Source organism: Miscanthus floridulus, chromosome 9, assembly GCF_019320115.1.
Source record: "Miscanthus floridulus cultivar M001 chromosome 9, ASM1932011v1, whole genome shotgun sequence".
Taxonomy (NCBI): Eukaryota; Viridiplantae; Streptophyta; class Magnoliopsida; order Poales; family Poaceae; genus Miscanthus; species Miscanthus floridulus.
In genome coordinates, this window is record NC_089588.1 from 74,515,333 (window position 1) to 74,537,593 (window position 22,261).

The 22,261-nt window shown below is 45.3% G+C and overlaps 1 protein-coding gene and 1 pseudogene across 4 annotated transcripts; both read right to left on the reverse strand.

The window, feature by feature from the left end:
• Positions 1 to 6,433: 6,433 nt before the first annotated feature.
• Positions 6,434 to 10,743, reverse strand: LOC136482158 (uncharacterized). Of its 4 annotated transcripts, none has more exons than XR_010764995.1 (5): positions 10,087 to 10,743; positions 9,827 to 9,988; positions 8,936 to 9,703; positions 7,962 to 8,800; positions 6,435 to 6,817 (listed from the first exon to the last, which is right to left on the reverse strand). XR_010764995.1 is itself a non-coding variant. In XM_066479391.1 (4 exons), exons 1-4 carry the CDS (start codon positions 10,645 to 10,647, stop codon positions 8,775 to 8,777), a joined length of 921 nt encoding a protein of 306 aa, XP_066335488.1. In that variant the 5' UTR covers positions 10,648 to 10,743; the 3' UTR covers positions 6,434 to 8,774. The 4 variants fall into 4 exon arrangements, 1 of the variants encoding a protein (XP_066335488.1); XR_010764994.1 differs by having other exon boundaries at positions 6,438 to 6,817; positions 8,156 to 8,800; XR_010764993.1 differs by having other exon boundaries at positions 6,434 to 8,800.
• A 2,261-nt stretch (positions 10,744 to 13,004) lies between these two features.
• Positions 13,005 to 16,386, reverse strand: LOC136482159 (F-box/LRR-repeat protein At4g14103-like; annotated as a pseudogene).
• Positions 16,387 to 22,261: the final 5,875 nt, after the last annotated feature.

Here is a 22,261-nt window from a genome sequence, read left to right on the forward strand (position 1 = left end):
TAATGCGAGGCAAGATAGGTCGGACTGACTAACCTACAAAACCTCGAACCTGATGGGAGCCATAGCCAATTGGATCCTGAGTCGGCAGTTGCCACTTGGTTGGGGAAGCTCACGGCTGATGGTCCGGGACTCTAGGTAAAGTACTACCCATTAATAGTAGGAGCAAAGTGAATTGATAAGACATAACCTAGGTGGCCGCACCTCTCTAAGACCAACCCTAGCAATATGCAACGGATGATGACCTTGGTAGGCCCTAGTTAGGCCCTGTTTTGTAGAGCTTAGGATGACCTCGGCCCTAGCTTCTTCACACATTATAGAGAGGAGCTATTTCTGTCTCTCATGAACTAGAAGTCCATGAAACCACTATATTTTTGCTTCACTGGCTCCAACTCCTTCTCACTGTATCAAGGAGCCGAAGCAGTTTGAAACTGTGCCAAATAGGGCTTAGATAAGAGATTCATCAGGGCCATGACCTGCACACTCAAGAGAGGCGTGTTAAACTCATTTTGCTCATTATGGATAATAATTACTTTGGTATCTATCATGGCTTGTTTGTTTCCATCTCATTTGGATTCCCATATCACTCGAACTGTTGTTCAAATATAATATAACCCCTCATGCATGAATGAATTCCAACTCTCTCCGCACTTTCAGCTATTTTGGGTGTTCGGCTGGGATGAAATAAAGCATTGTTCATGTTGGAAACACTGTTTATGTTGAAATTTTGTGAGAGAAAAACACTGCTCCGGCTAGAAAAAACAAGCCAAACTTGCTCAGCCGAACAAGCTAATTGTTCCTGACATTGTTCACATACTATTCCTAGCACCATTTAGTACTGTTCAGGACAACCTCATGCACAAATAAATTCTAGCTCTCCTAGCACTTCAACTACTGTTCCCAATACTGTTTAGGTCCTATTCCTATCACTATTCAGTATTGTTTAGGACACTGTTTACCTGATGCTAAAAATTGTTTATATTATTTGAAACCATATTTTACTGTTTGCACCATTGTTCGTATTTGCCTATGCCCTCGTGCGTGTTCGGGCAAGTTATTATTTAGCCAAAATGACAATTCAAACAAACTTTCCCGTGTCAACTAAAAGCACTTCATTCTTTTAATGTCTTTTACTTTGGAAACATTGCCTTCTTTCCTGAAGGTAAAATAATGTCATCTCTTCTTTTCTTAGAAGTGAAATTTATTTTGAGGCTCACTGGGTCACTAGTAAGCGAAACGCAATATGTATATTGCGAACAAATCAAGAACATCAACCTTAGAGGCTACTAGGTGGCAGCAAATAGAAGCAATGAAAGACACTCCATGCTTGTCTTAGAGCATCTCCAAGAGTTAACTATTTCTCTTCCTAATCCTTGGTTTTTAGCAGGATGAGAAAAAATCACTCTCCAACAACTCCTAATCCATGTTCCTAAATTTAGGCACTTGGAAAAAAAACCCCACTCCATGTAAAGTTACACGCTCCTCCGCTCGCGCGTATCCTTCTCCCCCGCGCGATTTTTTTCTTCACCCTATCGTTTTGGCATGGCTTCTCCCTTCACGCCATCTCCAAGCCGCCGTCCAGACGCCAAATTCATCGCGGCCGGCGTCTTCTGCAGCAGGTAATCCATCGATGTACCAAGAATACCTTGTCGTGTTTTTCGTTTTCACTGTGGCTAGGGCTCAAGGCGGGCGCAGATGAGGAACGCTGCCCAGCATGTCACGCCCCTTGGCCGCCAGCGAGCACCACCGTCGATGTGAGGAGATCGAGAGCGATATGCGGGAGATGGGGAATAGAGGAGGAATCTTCCTCTGTCCAATTCAATTTTTAGATAAGCAATAGTGTTCACCGTCCTTACAGAGTTGGCTTATAAGCCACAGCTACGGCCTATGGCCCACATGTCATAGTCTTAATTATTACAAAAATTAAATGATGTATTCCCCAATAGAATGTGCCTTCTTCTATGTCCCTCTTCTTCACTCCTCTATGGTGCTGGGCCTGACAACTCCCCCCTCCCCACCACCCCCCAGCTGAAGTTCCTGCTTGCCCCCAAGCAGGTGCATTAGGGAAATGCGCGCGTAAGACGTTGTAGTCCTCCCATGTTGCCGAGGCTTCAGGCAGGCTAGACCACTTGATGAAGACTTGTGGAATTGCACTGTTGCCCTTCTTGACCAGGCAGCGATCAAGCACTCGCTCAGGTATGGCAGCGGCAACCTCCAAATTTGTGGTCATTGGTAGACTGGAGAACACAAGAGAATAATCTGCAACAAATGGTTTGAGTTGGGATACATGAAAGACAGAGTGAATCTTACTGTCCGGAGGTAGTTCAATGCGGTATGCAACTGCTCCCACATGTTCCAGTACTTTGAAGGGCCCAAAATACTGGTAAGAAAGTTTGGGGTAAGGCTTGTTCGCCACTGATGATTGAGTGTAGGGCTGGAGTTTCAGAAGCACTTGATCCCCGACTTGAAACTGCAAATCTAAACGTTTTCTGTCAGACATTGTCTTCATCCGATTCTGAGCTTTTGCCAGATGCTCTTTCAGACATTGTAGATGCAGTTCTCTGTTCTCCACTAGTTCAGATACTGAGATGGGAGTAGATGCCTGAATTGCTAATGGAGTTCCAATATTTGCTTCAACTCCATATAATGCCTTGAATGGAGAACACCCTAGAGAAGAGTGATAGGAAGAATTATACCATAGTTCTACTAAAGAAAGCCAATGTGGCCTTGGCTTTGGAGCATCTTAGACTGCACAACGTAGATACATTTCCAAGCATTGATTGACCTGTTCAGCTTGTCCATCTGTTTGAGGGTGGTAGCTTGTACTCATAGCTAACTGCACTTTATATAGTTTGAAGAGTTCCTTCTAGAACTGACTGACAAAGATTGTATCCCTATCACTGACAATGGAGTGGGGTATGCCATGAAGCTTTACAATGTGATCCATAAAAAGCTGAGCTATGGACTGTGCTGTGTATGGATGTTTAACTGGGACAAAATGGGCAAACTTTGTGAGCCTATCCACCACCACCATAATGACACTGTAACCTTGAGATTTGGGGAGGCCCTCAATGAAATACATGGACAGGTCCAACCACACTCCTTCAGGTATTGGTAAGGGCTGTAAGAGACCTGCTGGCAAAGAAGTGGAATGCTTAGCCTGTTGGCAGATGTTCAATTGCCTAATGAATCCTCCACTGCTTTTTTCATTCCCTTCCAAGCAAAGTGATTTTTCAATCTGTGATATGTTGCTTTTGTTCCAGAATGTCCCCCAAGAGCACTAGAATGAAAAGTGTCCAGCAGCTTTGTTTGTAGGGCAGAATTGTTGGCAATTCAGATTTTAGACTTGTACCTGATGATTCCATTTTCCAGACTATATCTAGCAGTATTGGGGCTTTGAATAGCTAACTATTGTAGTAACTCTTGAGCTCTAGGATCCAATCTGGTTTCACCATGGAGACAGCTTGCAAGGCAAATAGATGAGGCAATCTGGATAGTGCATCTGCCACCACATTTTCCTTTCCTTTTCTATACACTATTTTGAATTGCATGCCCATAAGTCTTGTCATTGCCTTCCTTTGCATCTCAGAGTGAAGATTTTGTTCAGTGAGATAAGCTAAAGACTTGTGATCAGTGAGGATAATGAATTCCTGTCTCTGCAGGTAATGCCTCCATTTCTCCACAGCCATAATCAAAGCCAAAAATTATTTTTCATAAATAGATAGGGCCCAGTGTTTTTCTCCCAATGCCTTGCTCAAGAATGCAATTGGTTGACCAGCTTGCATTAAGACAGCTCCCACTCCTTCCCCACATGCATCAGTTTCAACAGTGCATGTTGCATTGAAATTAGGTAGAGCTAACACAGGTGTTGTTGTCATGGCTTGTTTCAACTAATCAAAAGCTTCTTGGGCTGGTGCAGGCCATTGAAAGGTTTTGTGCTTGAGCAAATTAGTAAGGGGATTGGCTATGATTCCATACCTCTTGACAAACTTTCTGTAGTAGCCTGTCAATCCAAAAAGGCTCTGAGCTCAGTAAAATTTGTTGGAGTTGGCCAATGGAGCATAGCTGCTGTCTTGCTTGGGTCAGTGGCCACTCCCTGAGAAGAGATAATATGTCGCAGGTACTCAAGTTGAGATTGAGCAAATGAACACTTAGAGTAATTGAGATAGAATTGATTGTCCTGTAGGATCTGGAGGACTGACTGCAGATGCTGACAGTGTTCTTCTAGAGAATTGCTGTATATGAGGATATCATCTAAGAAGACCAGCACAAATTTTCTCAAGAAGGGCTGTAGATCTAATTCATTACACACTGAAATATGGTTGGGGCATTTGTGAGTCCAAAGGGCATCACTTTGAATTCATAATGACCATGATGTGTTTTGAAAGCCGTCTTGTACTCATCTGCAGGCAACATCCTGATTTGATGATACCCTGACTTCATATCTAATTTGGTAAAGAACTTGGCTCCATGCAATTCATCCAAGATTTCCTTTATAATGGGTAGTGGAAATCTGTTTTGATGGTAATATCATTGAGCTTCCTATAATCCACACAAAAAACGCCAGGTGCCATCCTTTTTCTTGACCAAGAGCACTAGATAGGCAAAAGGACTGTGGCTGTGAGTGATCAGTCTAGATTGGAGGAGCTGCATGACTTGATCTTCAATCTCTGTCTTCATTTGTGAAGAATAGTGATAAGGTCTAGCATTAATTGGTACTGCTCCTGGAATTAGTGGTATTGAGTGATCATAACTTCTTTCAGGTGGCAGTTTTTGTGGGTCCTGAAAAACAGATGCATATTGTTCCAGTAGTTGTTGCACATCAACAGGTAAGGGTGGGGGTTCCTCTTCCTTGTTTTGAAAATTATCTGCTGCTGGGGTGACAATATCAAAAGCCCAAGTGTCATTTCCCTTGGCATTGTGGATCTAAGGCTGGTTGTTGGTGGAGTCGCTGGGTCGTCGGAGATGCGCAAATGCATCGAACCGGAGCCGCCGCACCGGATAACTAGCGGAGAGACGAAGCTGAGGAAGCCCGCCGCCCACGCCAAGGAAGGATAGTCTCCGATACCATCTGTCACGCCCCTTGGCCGCCGGCGAGCGCCGCTGGCGACGTGAGGAGATCGAGAGCGATATGCGGGAGATGGGGAACGGAGGAGGAATCTTCCTCTGTCCGATTCAGTTTTCAGATAAGCAATAGTGTTCACCGTCCTTACATAGTTGGCTTATAAGCCACAGCTACAGCCTATGGCCCACATGTCATAGTCTTAATTATTACAAAACTTAAATGACGTTTTCCCCAATAGAAAGCGCCTTCTTCTATGTCCCTCTTCTTCACTCCTCTGTGGTGCTGGGCCTGACACAGCACGACGTAGGCGGTCACCGAGGCCGTCGTGCCCGCAGCCCTCTTGTACGCATCCACCGCCTTCGCTAATTAGATGTTGCTAGACGAACGTGCCGGGCTGTTTCAGTCATCATTGTTTATCATTGTTTATGAGCAGTCAGCCAGGGTTGGCTCATGTTGTTTCAGTCATCTTTGTTTATCGATCTGCTAAATGCTTGCGTGCTGATGGAGGTGCTGCCGTCTACTGCTGGCTGGGAGGTGCTGCCGGCCTGCTGGGAGGTGGCCACAGCCGCAGCCCGCCTGGGAGGTGGCCACGACCGGCTGGGAGGAGGCAAGCGCCGGCTGGGAGGTCACGGCTAGGGCAACGTGAAGGAAGAGGCGTCGGCGACGCAGGTATGCGAGAGCACGAAGCCTTTCGCGCGGAAAAAAAAGACCGAAAAAAAGCATGTGGACCAAATTTTGATTTTTTTAAGGTGAAATGTTTAGGTGCTATTGGAGATAGCTTTTTTTTTCTCCCAGTAACTTTTTACGAGTTGAGAAATATGGAGTTTTTAAGGAGGAAAATCTAGGAAACTCTTAGAGATGCTCTTACATTCAGAAGCTGCTATGCTCTATTATCATATAACGACCTTGTTCGCTTGAACTTATCAGCCCAACTTATCAGCCATGATATAATGTTTTTTACAGTACTTTTCAGCCTACAGTACTTTTCAGCCTAGCTTTTCAGCAAACACATCCTGAACTCACAATGTTGCTAACATGTATAATTTAGCTGTCCCAATCAAGAGAGGCAACATTATATTTGCTAACACGTCATGTAAAATCTTTAAGTATGCAAAAATTTTGCTAACAGAAACGAAAACTTAGGCCAAGAAATTACCATCTCCTAGTCACCAAAAGGTTCCAGCTGAATCTTTAAAGGAATGAACAGGAAACACATAAAAACGTCAGTTACATACATCTGAATAACATGGCCTAGTTCGAATTGTAACCTACAGGCATGGAAATAAGAGTTCAAGTTCTTTCTCTTTGCTTTTTTTTTTCTCCGTATTCAGCGGAAAGCCAGGCAGGAGAATCACTACTGCATTGAAACAATGCATTATACGGCAAAAGGAACAAGAGTGCTATGATATTAGCGACTCTAAAGACAGGCAAACCTTACAAGATGTCTGCAAAATACAACATAGTATGTTAAGCCAGGCCTAGCTTGATAAGGAAAACCACCATCTACTAGATCTCAAGTTGTTCTACGAGTAAAGATAAAAGGAATCACATATACAAAAGACATCATCCTTGCTAGCCATGCGCTTTCCCTGATACAGCTCCGTACAAACTTTCTAACCCTAAGAACAGATGCTTGGCTTGGGTGGCTAGCAGTGTGGGACTGAGGGTTTTCAAGAAGCCCTGCGGATACAATCCCTACAAATTGCAACCTGCATGTCTCATTTTCTATTCCTCAAAATTGAAATCTGAACAAACCTGAAAATAGAATAGTTTGCAGAATGCAGACTGTGTTAGAAATGAGAAAAATGGCAAACAAACCTGAGACACAGTATAGAATTTATTACAAAAAAATTGCTCAAAATATACAATTATTACAAAGATAACTTACTAATTACTCCAATCAAGAGCATATGCCATGTTGGACACCAAGGGTGTCTTCGACAATACCTTTGGTCGCCACTTTTAAAATCAATATTTAGCGCAAAATTTTAGCCTCTCTATATATATTACTTTGTACATTGATGGTGAAAGCTAAGTTTTACTGCATACTTCCTACAATAGTAGTAGGTAATCTATCTGTTGACGGTTTATACATTGACGGTGGAAGCTAAATTTTATTGCATACTTCCTACAATAGTATTACCCACTGGGTAATCTCTTTGACGATAGTAGTATTAAATTAGTCTCCAGCAATGGCATCCAATGATTTCCACACTAGTAGTAATAATCAGATGGCTGGCATTATTTATTAATTTTAGCAAATGATATGGGTTTGGAAGCCACAACTAAACAAAGGAAGCCAAACAAAAATTGTTATAGGATAATCAGCATTTGTTTGCATATTTGCATGTTGAGAGGCTATTTTTGTAAATGCTGAACTAGAGGAAACAAGATACATCAAATATATATTGAACACAAGTAAACAGAATTATCAGACTGCAACAAAATTCCAAACCCTAACCACCAATTTGCACAAAAATATTGAGATTTACCACATAAATTTTATTAGTAGATTTGTATTGAGTAATACTTTTCATACTGTCATACTTGTAATATTTTATAGTAACATACATTCAAACAACGTAATGAACAAATTAATGTCTTGGAGATGAACCAGGAGTGAAAAAGGACAAGTGAAGAAAAAGAGCAAGAAACCAACATATTGTATCACTGCTTAAGCAGGCTTACAGTACACATTATGGCTAAGGATTTATTTTAGACCCCCACAATCATTTTTTTTCTACTTTTCTTTCCACCGATTAAATGTAGAAAGATCCTATCTCTCTTCAATTGTATTAACTAATTCCTAATGATCTTAGGAATTTCTTGTTTCATTACTTGCTTTCTCAACGACATGCCAAAGCAAAATTAAAAAAATATAGAAAGTGCTAGAGCTTACCAAAGTTTTGCTAGGCGCTAGGCGAAATCTAGGCGATGACCCTTAGCCTAGCGACTAGTCCAGCCTAGGCGATGCTAGGTGTTTTTCTAGGCGTTTTGCCTATTTATATTTATATATCAATATATAATATATACATTTATAGCACAAATCATGAATAATTTAGATAAAAAATAGGAAAGGATCAGTAGACATACCTTAGGTCCTTTGTCCTTAGTTGCAGTTGATACACTACTGATCACTGAATTTCCTGCAGCACTGCTGCAATAGAAGTGGACAACACTTTTAGATGCAATTGGGCATCAATACAAGTGATACAAAAAATAGGAAATAGCAAGTTAGGTACTTATTTGAGGTCTGAGCTTTCTTCCATCCATTATCAGCATTTCAGCAGCATAGGATAGCCTTTTGAAATCACAAACATGAAGGGACAGCAGGCAGCAACACAGAATATAAAATGGATAGTAGACTAGCAGTACATTACATCACATGATTGATGATTCTCAGTTCTCACAACACAAAACACAAGCACATAGCAGGAGTTCTAAGTTCATAAGTTAAAGATACATGGATGCATAATAAAAGCTAAAACATGACATGAAGCTGTCTCACTTCTTCAGTAGGGTTCATCCATCACATAGTCATCCTCATCTTCATCAAACTCTTCTTCTTCGGACTCAATTCTTCATAGAGCTCTCTCTCAGTATGCACTTCACCTTGTCCTTGTTGTTCGGATCAACAAGAACCCCATACTCCCATCCCACATCATCTGAATTCCTTCTCAAGACAGTTGCTCCCTCTGTTCCACTTGCAGTTTCAGATTGACCCTCTGTTCCCGTCATCTGAGTTCAAGCCATCAATCAACAAATTACAAACATATACATGCAATCGCCAATCAGTCAACAAATTCATAGATATATATATATATATACATGCAGATGCAGTCAACAATTTCACAGATTCATCATAGTAGATACCAGTGTTCGCCTACACGGCCGTGTAGACCGATTACTCGGCGGGTCTTGCCAGGCGGGGAGGCTCGCCGGCGGGATCTGCTTCCCGGCGAGCAGCGCAGCCGGCGGGACCTGCTTCCCGGCGGGGAGGAACATGACCCGCGGGGATGAGCTCGTCGAGGAGGAAGGAGACCGGCAGGGAGCAGCGTCGCCGGCGGGTCTTGCCAGGCGGGGAGGAGGCTCGCCGGCAGGATCTACTTCTAGGCGAGCAGCGCAGCCGGCGGGACCTGCTTCCTGGCGGAGGTCGAGGTCGAGGCGAGTATGACTTTCTCTCCCCTTCTCCCCCTTATCCTTCTCCAGCGCAGCAGCGCGCGGCTTTTTCCCGCGCCTAGAGCTCTGCACGCGCGCTCGCCCGCGGAGCCATTCTTTCGCACGCGATGGCCCGCGTCGCCCGCCTAGCCCGATTCCGCGCCGCCTAGGGCTCCTGGGCACCGCCGAGTCGCCGCCTAGCTCCGCCTAGTCGCTCCGCCCACCTAGAGGGGCGATTACCCCCCTAGTCCAGGCGCCAGGCCATAGCCTAGCGACTAGGCGCGCCTAGGCGAGACGTAATCGTTGATTTTCAAAACTTTGGAGCTTACATATGCTATGTTTGCTGAGGAACTCCAAAACATTCAGCACTTTTTCATCGACCACTTCGCATTTAACGTCCACTTTTTTAAAATGTTCTGATATTGCATTTGACCTTTCTGTTGTATCAGGGCTTCCTCTCATTTCCACTTTACTTTTGGGTTCCTACAAAATGTATAAAGATATTTCCAGAATCAATGGATACAACAACAACAAAGCCTTTAAGTCCCAAACAAGTTGGGGTAGGCTAGAGTTGAAATGCGGCAGTTGTACATCTAGAAATTGCACCTTGCAAAATAGTTGAAGGGTGGGCTTCTCTAAAACAGGTGAATGTTCTAGAATACATGTAAGCGAACTGAATTCCCCAGGCATACACCAGTATTCATTGAGTGACAGAGTCTTCAAGTTAGTAAATATGGGGCAACATTTCAAGTCCCTACTGAATATAGACTGCAAACACGAATAAACCTTCACATTACACATGACTAATTTGAAAGTGAAAAAAATCAAAGTGAACACCAACATATTAATCTAAAGTGTAAGCATACCTCTCTAATATCAGACCATAGCACCAAACTCTGAGCTTCTGATAAACCTTGGAGAACCATAGTGCCAACAGTATCACCATGTACTGGATAGCAAGAGCAGTCCTCATCCTCACAATCCAGACAATAAGAGTCATCGGAAAATTTGATTTTAACAACTGCCTCCACCATGGAGGGCATTCTCTCAAGCAAAGGAATCCAGCCATCACTAGCTTCAAGCCACAGTGAAATGAGATTCGGGGCATAAATATGAGTGCGAGAAATCCTTTCATAATCGAATTGATTCCTGAAGCTTAGAAACTTTAGAGATTGTGATGAAATCCTATGGCAGTCAAGGAATTGACAACAATCGAACTCAAGGACTTCCAATGCCAGGCAGCTGGAGAAGTCAAGGAAGCTATCATTGAGTTGTACACATCCGAGCTTTAGCCTCTTCACATTCTGCGAGACGAGAGGCAGATTGCCCAGACCAAGCCAGGGGTCCCAGCCATTGTTAATCCGTCTAATATCAAGGCTTAGCACTTGGACTTTGCACATCAGAACATGCCGGATCCAGAGTTTCATACGGGGAATCTCTTCGTCTTCATATTCACACAAGTCGAGCACGCAAATGTCAAGAGGTGAGCCACCGCGAAGAAGCAGTAGATGATCCACAAACTCCCTGATATCCGTCACAGATGCCGCTTCATGGTCCTCGCCGCACAAATGCGCAGGCCCATGGCGGACTTCCAGAGGTGGCGCCAGCGCCGGGTTAGCACGCACGTCCGCACAGCCTCCTGCGCTGGAAGGAATGACAGCACGTGGTGAAGGACATCATCAGGGAGCGCATCGAGACTGGGGCGGCCAGCCCTCGGAGGCACCGCCCTCTTGACCTTTCCGCCCCTTTTCCTCGGAGGCATTGCGTCGAACAGCTGGCGGGCGTCGGTGCTGCAGTGGAAAGAATCGCTCAGATGGAGCGAGGTGTCGAAGCCGAAACGGAAAAGGCGAAGAGAAATACAGAGTCTGCGCTGGGTGCCCACCTCACATTGCCTGGCCGGCGGCGGCTTCACAGGCGGCCGGAGCAATGACGCTGAGGAGTGATGACGGAGGGCGCTAGGGCTCGGATGTGTCCGTGCAAACCAGATTGATCTCGCGGAGTAGAATAGAGGGATCACAGGGTCGCGGGGATGGAGGGATGGAGGGAAAAGAATAGGGTGCCTGGTGCGCATGAGTCGGCTATATGGAGTACTTTCGCGAATTCACGTCGCCATGGGCGGCTGCGCCGGGCTGCGATCTTCGCCGTTCATGCTTGCTTGGAAGGAGGCTGGCTTGTGGCGGAAGGTCGAAAGGAGGCGAACACTTCTCGAACGCAATGAAGGGAACCGACAAGTGGGCCGTTTCACCTCCGCGGTCCACGCAACACACAGCACAGCACCAGCTGACGGCACTGGGGCTGGGCCTAGCCCACTGGCCCACCAAGTTTTCACGGACATCGGAGCCAGACTTTCCAATCTCGTTCCCCGCAGGCCACCAAGAATTCGGGAGTTGTTACGGCAGCCGCGGTTGCAAGAGAAGCTGCGGGGAAATTCCTGGTGCCTCGGCAGTGGTGATATAGTTCTTCGTGATTTTAGACTATCGTGTGATAATGCAGGAGCCATCAGGAGTATCTGGGAAGAAAGCATGGGCTCTTATCGACATATAGTTCAGGAAAATTAGAGCTAGATCACGCGAGATCAGTTTCGTTGAGTTCGTTCATGAAGGGAGGCGATCAAATTTTGATGTCCATGTCTTAGCTAGAAGTAGTGTTTATGATGATCTTGGTAGACATGTTTGGTTTATATCTCCGCCGAATGATGCTTGTACTTCTTACGAAGCTCAATAAAGGTTTTGCTTCCCCTAAAAAAACATGGGGAAAATAATGAAAGGTGACAAGTCTTAATGGCTAATTGCGTGGTGAGCTTAAAGGTAGTGTTCTAATTCATTATTTTATTCCCGGTCCCATATATCCGACACCATCTAATTTGGATTCCCATATCACTTGAACTGTTGTTCCGATTAGTATTATAGCCAAATGACTTCTGAAACAAACTTTCCATAGAACACTTCTATTGTGCATTTTTTGGTTCATGTCAACTAAAAACACTTCATTCTTTTAATGCCTTTTACTTTGGAAACATTGCCGTTCTTTCATGGAGTAAAATAATGTCATCTCTTCTTTTCTTACGCCAATCTCAATGAGAGTTTCATAAAGTTTTGTGTGCATTAAATATGCTGACATGACACTATATTTATGAAAAAAGAGGTGATAAAAGTTTCATGAGAGTAAAGAGAGTTTCATGGAGATTCAACACTGTTTCTAAATATATGGGAGCATTGGAAACTGGGACGTGAAATTAGCACTGAGACTGGCCTTAGAAGTATATTACGAACAAATCAAGAACATCAACCCTAGAGGCTAGTTGGCAGCAAACAGAAGCAATGAAAGCTCTATGCTTGCATTGCTGTCCAGAAGCTGTTCTGCTCTATTCTCATATTACTTCCTGGGGTCACCACGTTGCTAACATAAACATGTCCTATAGTTTAGCCCTGTTCCAATCAAGAGAGGCAACATTATATTTGCTAACACGTCATATATATGCAGAAAATTTTGCTAACAGACACAAAAACTTAGGCCAAGAAATTACAATCTCCTCACCAAAAGGTTCCAGCTGAATCAGTGATGGAATGAACAGGGAGCACAAAAACATCAGTTACATACATCTAAATAACATGGGCTAGTTCGAATTGTAACCTACAGGCATGGAAATAAGAGTGCAAGTTCTTTCTCTTTGCATTTTTCTTGTCTTTGGCGAAAAGCCAGGCAGGAGAATTGCTATTGCATTGAAACACGGCATTATGCACAAAGGAAAAACAATATGAAACAATATACTGCAAGAGGAACAACAGTGTTATGATATTAGCGACTCTAAAACTGGCAAACTTTCAAGAATAGATGGTAAACAAGCCCTATGTTACAAGATGGCTGCAAAGTACAACATAGCATGTTAAGCCAGGCCTAGCTAGATAAGGAAAACAACCATCTACGATATCTCAAGTTGTTCTACATGTACAGTTCAAAGGTATCACATATACATAAAGACATCATCTTTGGTAGCCATGTGCTTTCCCTTATACAGCTCAGTACAAACTTTCTAACCCTGAGGACGGAGGCTTGGCTTGGGTGGCTAGCAGTGAGGGTGTTCATGCAGCCCTGTTGGTTCAATCCCTACAAATCGCAACCTGCATTTCTCACTTTCTGTTCCTCAAAATTGAAACCTGAACGAACCTGAAAGTAGAATAGTTTGCAGAGTGTGAGAAATGAGAAAAAATGTCAAATAAACCTGACACACAGTATAGACTTCATTACAAAAGAATTCTTGCCCAAATTGTAGAATATCTAATTATTCTAAAGATGGCCACATATACTATACTAAAAAAATGAAAACTTATTAATTACTCCAATCAAGAGCATATATAACATGCTGGACACCAAGGGTGTCTTCATCTCTTCAACAATACATTTGACAACCACTTTTAAAATGAATATTTTAGCGCAATATTTCTACATAGCCACTCTATATATTACTTTATACATTGATGGTGAAAGCTAAGTTTTACTGCATACTTCCTACAATAGTATACTAGGTAATCTATCTGTAGACGGTTTATACACTGATGGTGGAAGCTAACTGTTATTGCAAATTTCCTACGATAGTATTAGCCAATAGCGACTAGGTAATCTATCTCTTTGACAATGGTAGTATCACATTAGTCTCCAGCAATGGCATCCAGTAATTTCCACACTAACAACAATAATCAGATGGCTGGTATTATTAATTTTAGCAAATGATATGGGTTTGGAAGCCACAAGTAAAGAAAGGAAGCTAAATAAACATAGGATAATCAGCATTGTTTGCATATTTGCTTGTTGAGAAACTATATTTGTAAACGTTGAACCAGCGGAAACAAGATACATCAAATAAATATTGAACACAAGTAAACAGATTTATCAGACTGCAACAAAATTCCAAACCTTCACATAAATTTATTAGTAGATTTGTATTGAATAATACTTTTATTTGTATTGAATAATACTTTTCATACTGTCATACTTGTAGAATTTTATAATAACAACATCCAAACAACGTAATGATCAAATTAATGTCTTGGAGACCAACCAGGAATGAAAAAGGACAAGTAAAAAAAAAGAGAAGCATTCAAGAATAGAACATATTGTATCACCTCTTAAGTAGGCTTAAGCAGTAAACCCAGATTTCAGTAAGCTGACAAAATCACTTAATTCAGACACTTGTATCACTATTCGAAAACAAATCAGCAGGTTAACGCATTATGGGTAAGGATTCATTTTAGACCCCCACAGTAATTTTTCCTACTCTTCTCTTCCACCAATTAAACGTAGAAGGATCCTATCTCTCTTCAATTGTATTAACTAATTATTAATGATCTAAAGAATTTCTTCATTACTTGCTTTCTCAACAAAATTAAAAATATATAGAAAGTGCTACAGCTTACATATGCTAAGTTTACTGAGAAACTTCAAAACATTCAGCACTTTTTCATCGACCACTTCACATTTAACTTCCACAATTTTAAGATGCTCTGATATTACATCTGATTTCTCCATTGTATCAGGGCTTCCTTTCATTTCCACTTCAGTTTTGGATTCCTACAAAATGTATCAAGACATTTCCAGCATCAATTGATATTCTATAACAATTTGAAAATACAGCAGTTGTATATCTAGAAAATGTATACCTTGCAAAATAGTTGAAGAGTGAGCTTCTCTAAAATAGGTGAATGTTCTAGAATACAAGTTAGCGAGCTGAAGTCAGGCATACACCAGTATTCATTGAGTGAGAGAGTCTTCAAGTTACTAAACATGGGGCAACATTTCAAGTCCCTTCTGAATACACACTGCAAAGATGAATAAACCTTCACATTACACATGATTAATTTGAAAGTGAAAAAAAAACAAAGTGGGCATCAACTTATATTAATCTAAAGTGTAAGCATACCACTCTAATATCAGACATCAGCACCAAACTCTGAGCTTCTGATAAACCTTGGAGAAGCACAGTGTCAACAGAATCACCATGTACTGTATAACGAGAAGAGCAGTCCTCATCCCCACAACGCCCACAATAAGAGTCATCACAAAATTTGATTTTAACAACTGCTTCTACCAAGGAAGGCATTCTCTCAAGCAAAGGAGTCCAGCCTTCAGTGACTTCAAGCCAAAGTGAAATGAGATTCGGGGCATAAATATAAGTGCAAAACTCTGTATCAAAATTGCAGTTACTGAAACTTAGAAACTTCAGAGATTGTGATGAAATCCTATGGCAGTCAAGGAATTCACAATCGTCGAACTCAAGGACTTCCAATGCCGGGCACCTGGAGAAGTCAAGGAAGCTATCATTGACTTGTTGACTTTCGAGCTTTAGCCTCTTCAGATTCTGCGAGACGAGAGGCAGATTGCCCACCTCAAGACAGGGGTCCCCAGGAATGGTAAACCTACCAATATCAAGGCTTAGCGCCTGGACTTTGCACATCAGAACATGCCGGATCCAGAGTATCATAAGGGGAATGTCTTCGTCTTCATATCCACACAAGTCGAGCACGCAAGTGTCAAGAGGTGAGCCTCCTCGAAGGAGCAGTAGATGGTACACAAACTCCCTGAGCTCCTATGCTGATGCCGCTTCATGGCCATTGCCGCACAAAATGCGCAGGCCCGTGGCAGACTTCCAGAGGTGGCGCCAGCGCCGGGCCAGCACGCACGGCCTCCTGCGTTGGCAGGAATGACAGCATGTGGTGAAGGACCTCGTCCGGGAGCGCATCGAGACTGGGAGGCGCCGCCCTCTTGACCTTTCTGCCCCTTTTCCTCGGAGGCATTGCGTCGAACAGATGGCGGGCGTCGGTGCTGCAGCGGATAGAATCTCTGAGATGGAGCGAGGCGTTGAAGCCCAAACGGAAAGGGCGGAGAGAAATACAGAGTCTGTGCTGGGTGCCCACCTCACCTTGCCTGGCCGGCGGCGGCTTCACTGGCGGCCGGAGCAACGACGCTGAGGACGGAGGGCGCTAGGGCTCGGATGTGTCCGTGCAAACCAGATCGATCTCGCGGAGTAGAGTAAGGATCACATTTGACAGGGTCGTGAAGTTGGAGGGAAAGGAGTGGGGTGCGCAAGAATCGGTTGTATGGAATCTTTTCACGTCGCTATGAGCGATTGCATCGGGTTATGCTCGGAAGGAAGAGGCTCGTGGGAAGTTCGAACGAAAGGAGGTGAACACTTCTCCAACGCTTAAATTTCACAGTAATTATATTGAAATTTTACAGAAATCCATTCATTTCTTATAGAAAACACAGAGAAATAGAAAAAAAATCTGCATTCTAAAAAGTGCTTAAATGGCTTTTGCGTGGTGTAGGTGTCTATATAGTACCTTGTAATTAAAAAAAAAGAGAAGTGGATTTTAGGAAAAAAAACGTCAATTTTAGGTGCTCATGGGATCCAACAAATTGATGACAAGCTATCTCCTTACATATCCAAACACAATTTTTTCTCAAAAATTCATACCGAAATCGTAGCCAAAATAGAAGAAAAAAATCCCCAAAATAGCTAAAAATAGAAAACAAAAAATCTCAAATTTGGGAGAGGAGACCCAATCTTGCACGAATTTGAACTTTGATTACTCCATAATGTGCGACTACAAGTCATTTCTTAGCAGATCAAAATTTAATATGGCAATAAGTTAAATCAAAGAGGCTCTCCTCTTTCCTTCTCTCTAGCACTGAACCAAAACTCTCAACGTAACAAATGAGATCGAGCCTAATCCTCAAAAGCTTTCGAAATAGCAGTCTCGTATATGTATTGGCATTTGGTTATTTCCCAAGTTACCTTACATGAAGCGCTCAACTCAAATACCTCATGGAAAAATTGTCCATGTTTTCAACGTCAATCCAACTGACCATGTGCCCTCTTGACTTTGCTTTGCCTCAATGCAAGCTTCGAGATGCCATCATGTGTTGATTGAGCCAACATCTGCCAGTTTGAAGCCCAAATCAGTCAAACCCATCGTTGATGGTTTTGAGGACTAGACCGGCAAGCCCTTATGCATGGTTCAACAAGCATGACTTACCGATGTTGATGCATACACAACCTCCATGTCCTCCACACGGTCGTCCACCAAGTACTCGCGTTGCCTTGCTATGACTTAGTCCAATCCCATCCTTGACTCCGATCGATGTCGTCTTCAACATGCATGTACTCTTTCTCTTTCATGTGCCTGATGCGAGACACCCATGGTTCGACCTTAGCCCCTTAGTCCTTCATTCCAAGGCTACTTTTTCACCCTTCAGTCCATTATGCACGGACTTCTCACTTGACCTTCTATATCGCTTGTCGACTACCTTGACGCACCCAACACCTACAGATTCACACGCAAGAGACATGTTCACAACACACTCAACACGACACACGACGTCTTTGTAAATTTATTAGCATGATCAAGTACGTAGGACATCTAAACTCAACCAGAATAGCCTCAAACCTAGCTATCAACTCTTGTGTCAATCATTCATTCATCACACGGGATGACACACCAAGGCACTTCTCAACTTGGTCTTTCAATCCCCCTTGATGAATGCCTTGACTAACACTAAAGCACAACAAAGAGGGTTTGAGAGTAAAATAGAGAACTCTCATTGAAGTGCCCAAAATCCAAGTAAAAGCAAACATAGGTACAATAAAAATATAAGGAGTGGTTGCGAAAGCTACAAGTAAAAAAACTCTCGGTCCATAAAGAATGGCAAAGACTAAACACAAATGAAGAGTCACGTAAGAGAGACAAGAGCTCCATGCAAACCCAAAGCCACTAAAAAGCATTTCATCAATTGTCAATCAATCATCACAATCAAACCAAGATTCTCATCAACTTGGTTTCATAATTTCTTTATTTCACACTATTAAAGTAAAGTCTTTTGGGCCCAAAAATCTCAAACATTCTCATTTCACGCTATCTTTATCTTGCCTTCTATATTCTACATTGTCATCATATTTTAACACTAACAGTGCTAAGTGAAGGATAAAATGACCGTTTGTCCCCTTGTCATAAGGACAATTTGCACAGTATCAAAGTCATTTTGCATCGTCCATATTTCAAAAAGTGTGTGCCTCATTCATGGCAATTGTTTTGCTTTTTATTATCACTTATCACATTTTAATAAGATTATGTGTCGGGTTCATAAACCCGGAGTCCCTCATGGACCGGCTTCCCAACAAAGGCTCGGCCCAGCAGACGACGTTGTGAACGACGTGCAACTCATGGGTCGGCCCAAATACCTAAAAGACAGACCAGAAGGACGATCCAGGTCTTTGACCGAAAGGCCTGGCCGAGGAGGAACGGCGCCCGGTCCCGACTTTGGCTTGCCTCTTCGACCGAAAGGCCTCGATCCAACTCCGGCCCACCTCTGGACGGCCTCTCCGACCGGAAGGCCTGGCCAAACACCGCTTTCGACTCCGACCCATGTCTCCGACTAGGGATATGCCGAACCCCTGCTCACTGCTCTTCTCCAACTGGCGCAATCAGAGCCGACTGGGACCAACCAACCGGGGACGCTCGCTCGGTAAGGACCAAGAAACGGATAGAGAAAGTAAGGCAGGACACTCAAGTCAACCGCAATACCAAGGACCATACCCTGTACACTTGTCAGACAGTACTCTGCGACCTTCCTGGCATGACAGAACCCAAGCAGTGTTGTAGGCGCCGACATTTCTCCTACAGTGTTGTGGGCGTCATCAACTCCCATACTAGACAAACACGGTAAGGATCCCCCCACGTGCCTCTGAGGCATCAACAGTGTTGTGGGCGCTGGCATTTACCATACTAGGCGAACATGGTAAAACACCTTGCATGCCTCTGGGTATCAACAGTGTGGCAGGCACCGACGTCTACCATACCTGAAGAAGACAACGCAACCTCCCATATGCATCTGACATTAACAGTGTTATGGGCACCTACAATCATCCTATACCCGATAGCGTGGGCAACAAGACTTAGCATACGTACACTTAGCATACCCGATAACGTATAGCGGAGCTCCCGTCGCTCTCGGCCCTTCAGACCAGAGTCCGACCGGACCTCTTGTACCCCCCATCTTTCTCCCTTCCGTTTGTAACCCCACAGCAAACTTTGAGCACCTGGGCTCAGGAATAAAGTCACCGACCGACTCAAACTAGACGTAGGGCACGTTGCCTGAACCAGTATAAACCCTATGTCATTGAGTGCTACGCCACCTCCGATCACAACTTACAGCAAAACAATAAATATTTACGTGTTGGTCACTTTATGCACCGATAGTTGGTGCCATCTGTGGGGAAGACACTATACGCTCACACTTTTTGGTCATCGAATGACCCACTTTTCCGCCACCTTCGCCATGGCGGGCTCAAGCGATACGACTCGCTTCAGCTCACTGGAGTTTCCCACACTCCCACCTATGGGGATGTGGGTTTCGCCCGTCTTCGAGCCATCCTAGGCCTTCCTCTTCGGAAGCCTGGACTTCGTCGCCGACTGGCTTGGTGTACTACACCTCCGCGAGGAGGCACTCGTTCCATCGCCCGTTGGAGGGGCGTCCTCCATCGGCTTTGGGACACACGACGACTTCAACGATGAGGCACCTATGCTTCATTTCAAGCAAACCCTCTACTCAAACCCCATTGTGAGTAATGTGCATACTGTTATTTGCTCTATATTTACTATCTTCCACTGATTATCCAGAGGGACCTTATTGACCGCACCGCAAACACCGTATGACCCGTTCCCCTGCGGCCTCGCATCCCCCGTGGACGCGTGCGCCCGGGGGCTCAGAAGGACGCTGGCGCCGCCCCCTCTCACATCCGAATTTGTGGGAATGGTGAGCTATGCTCCCACCACTTTCCACGAACTCCTAGATGATGAGGCTGAGAGCGATGGCTCCAGCATCGGCGACATGGCACCTAGCCACTGTCCCGGGAGTGCGCTATGGCGGACGCTCTGGGATAGCCGCCGGTGGTTGCGGAGTCTGTGCAGACTCACACCCCTGTGAACCCACGTGCGGGGGCCCTTGCGCTTGCATAAGAGCACGCCGAGGAGCTACGACGATGGCGGCAGAACTAGCTGCCGCCTGTGCTGGCACGCTCGGTGTAGCACGTTGTGCCCCATGCGCATGACCCGGTGGGCGACACCTGGGGTCACACCCGCCAGGTCCAGCGTGACATCATGAACGAGGGTAACAACCCCCCATAGTTCACTCGGGCTAGCCAGAACGTCACCGCTACGACAATGTTTTTGCGCGGCGTTCCCAAGCCCGTCGACCCCTAGGAGCGGGCGGTCTATCGGAACCTCTGGGCGCTGGTAGAAGCCACCGCCGTTCAATAGGCAGAAAGCTCCGCATCATGACTCCAACACATGCCCTCTCTCCCCACTGGGGGAGTGGGGACGCACCAGACGGATCGCTCCATCCGCTCACCGCTACAGCCACCAAGCGCGGCTTCGGAGGCCGTGGCTACGCCGTGGTCCGACTTGGCGCCTGCTCCACACCGACCGCCGGTACGTGAACGGCTCGGTCTGCACTAAGATGCTCGCAGCGTCATCAGCAACCAGCATCAGGCCCGACATGATGATGACGTCCATCGGGCGGCAATGAGGGCAGGCAACATGGGTCCCAGTCAAACCATCGAGGGGAGTGGTGAAATGCGCCCCAGGCATGGTCACCGCCCAGACGACCAGAGTCCTAGCCCTAAGGGCCCAGGACCACAGGCCTTCGGCTGGCGTATCCAGAGAGCGCCATTCCCACAACGCTTCCGACTACCCACCAACATCGCCAAGTACACTGGGGAGACGAACCTTGGTATTTGGCTCGAAGATTTTCGGCTCGCCTACCGAGCCAGAGGGGTGGATGATGACCTTTTCATCATTCAATATCTCCCCATCTGCGTGGGGGAACATGTTCAGGCGTGGCTCGAATTCCTCCTGCACAACAGCTTCCGTGACTAGGCAGACCTCAAGAGGGTCTTTGTCGGAAATTTCCAGGGGACGTATGTTTGCCCTGGTAACTCTTGGGACCTCAAGAGCTACCAGTAGAAGCCCAGCGAGTCCCTGCGGGATTACATCCGTAGGTTCTCCCAATGATGCAACTCCCTCCTTGATGTCGTCGATGCGGATGTCATTAGCACATTCCTCTCCGGGATGACCTAAGAGTCCCTAATCGCCAAGCTTGGCTTCTTGAAGCCCCGTGGAGCGGTCTTCAATGGAGGCCGGGATAAAGGCAAGGCCAAGTGCGCGGACCAAGATGAGGGCTCCTCCACACAGAGGGGCAAGAAGGACAAAAAGGATCAGTGCTGACCAGACAACACCGCGTTGGTCCCCGCAGCTGATCACGTAGGTAAGTAGCCCCAGCAGGGCCTGCCTGACCACTTCAATAAGCTCATCGATAGCCCATGCACCAACCACACCTACCCTGTCAAATACCTCTACAAGGACTGTGAGCTCCTCAAACATTTCCTACGACAGGCCAACGGGCCGAAAGAGGGAGATGGCAAAGAGGCGGTAGCCAAGAAAGGAGGCACGGCGGGCAAGGACAGAGATGGCTTCCCTGACCCTAAGGAATGCATCATGATCTTTAGCGGATCCGACGCCATCTGGTTGAAGCACTAGCACATGGTGCGCTATAGGGAGGCATGCGCCGCCGAGACTGCCATCCCCACCTTTCTTAGCTGGTCGGAATCTCTGACCGCCTTCGATCAGAGGGACCATCCCTCCCATGTCACAAGACTGGGATGCTACCCACTCATCATCGACCCCATCATCTGCAAGAAGCACCTCACCAAGGTGCTGATGGACGGAGGCAGCGGCCTCAACATCCTCTACGTCGACACCCTTGACACCATGCACATCCCCCGGTCGGAACTCTGCCTAGTGGGCTCTCCCTTCCACGGGGTGATCCCAGGAGCACAGCCATACCCACTCGGGTAGATCAACCTGCCCGTCACGTTTGGCAACCGAGCTAACTTCCACTCGGAGGTCCTCACCTTCGAAGTAGTGGACTTCCTAGGGTCCTACCACACTATCTTGGGGCGGCCATGCTATGCCAAATTCATGGCAATCC

Coding starts and splice junctions, on each gene's coding strand:
- LOC136482158 (XM_066479391.1), bottom strand. CDS start 10,647: ATGAAACTCTGGATCCGGCATGTTCTGATGTGCAAAGTCCAAGTGCTA. Junction 10,007..10,086: donor TATGGTCTGATATTAGAGAG/GTATGCTTACAC, acceptor TGTAATGTGAAG/GTTTATTCGTGTTTGCAGTC. Junction 8,801..9,549: donor CCTCAGCAAACATAGCATAT/GTAAGCTCCAAA, acceptor GCTTGAACTCAG/ATGACGGGAACAGAGGGTCA.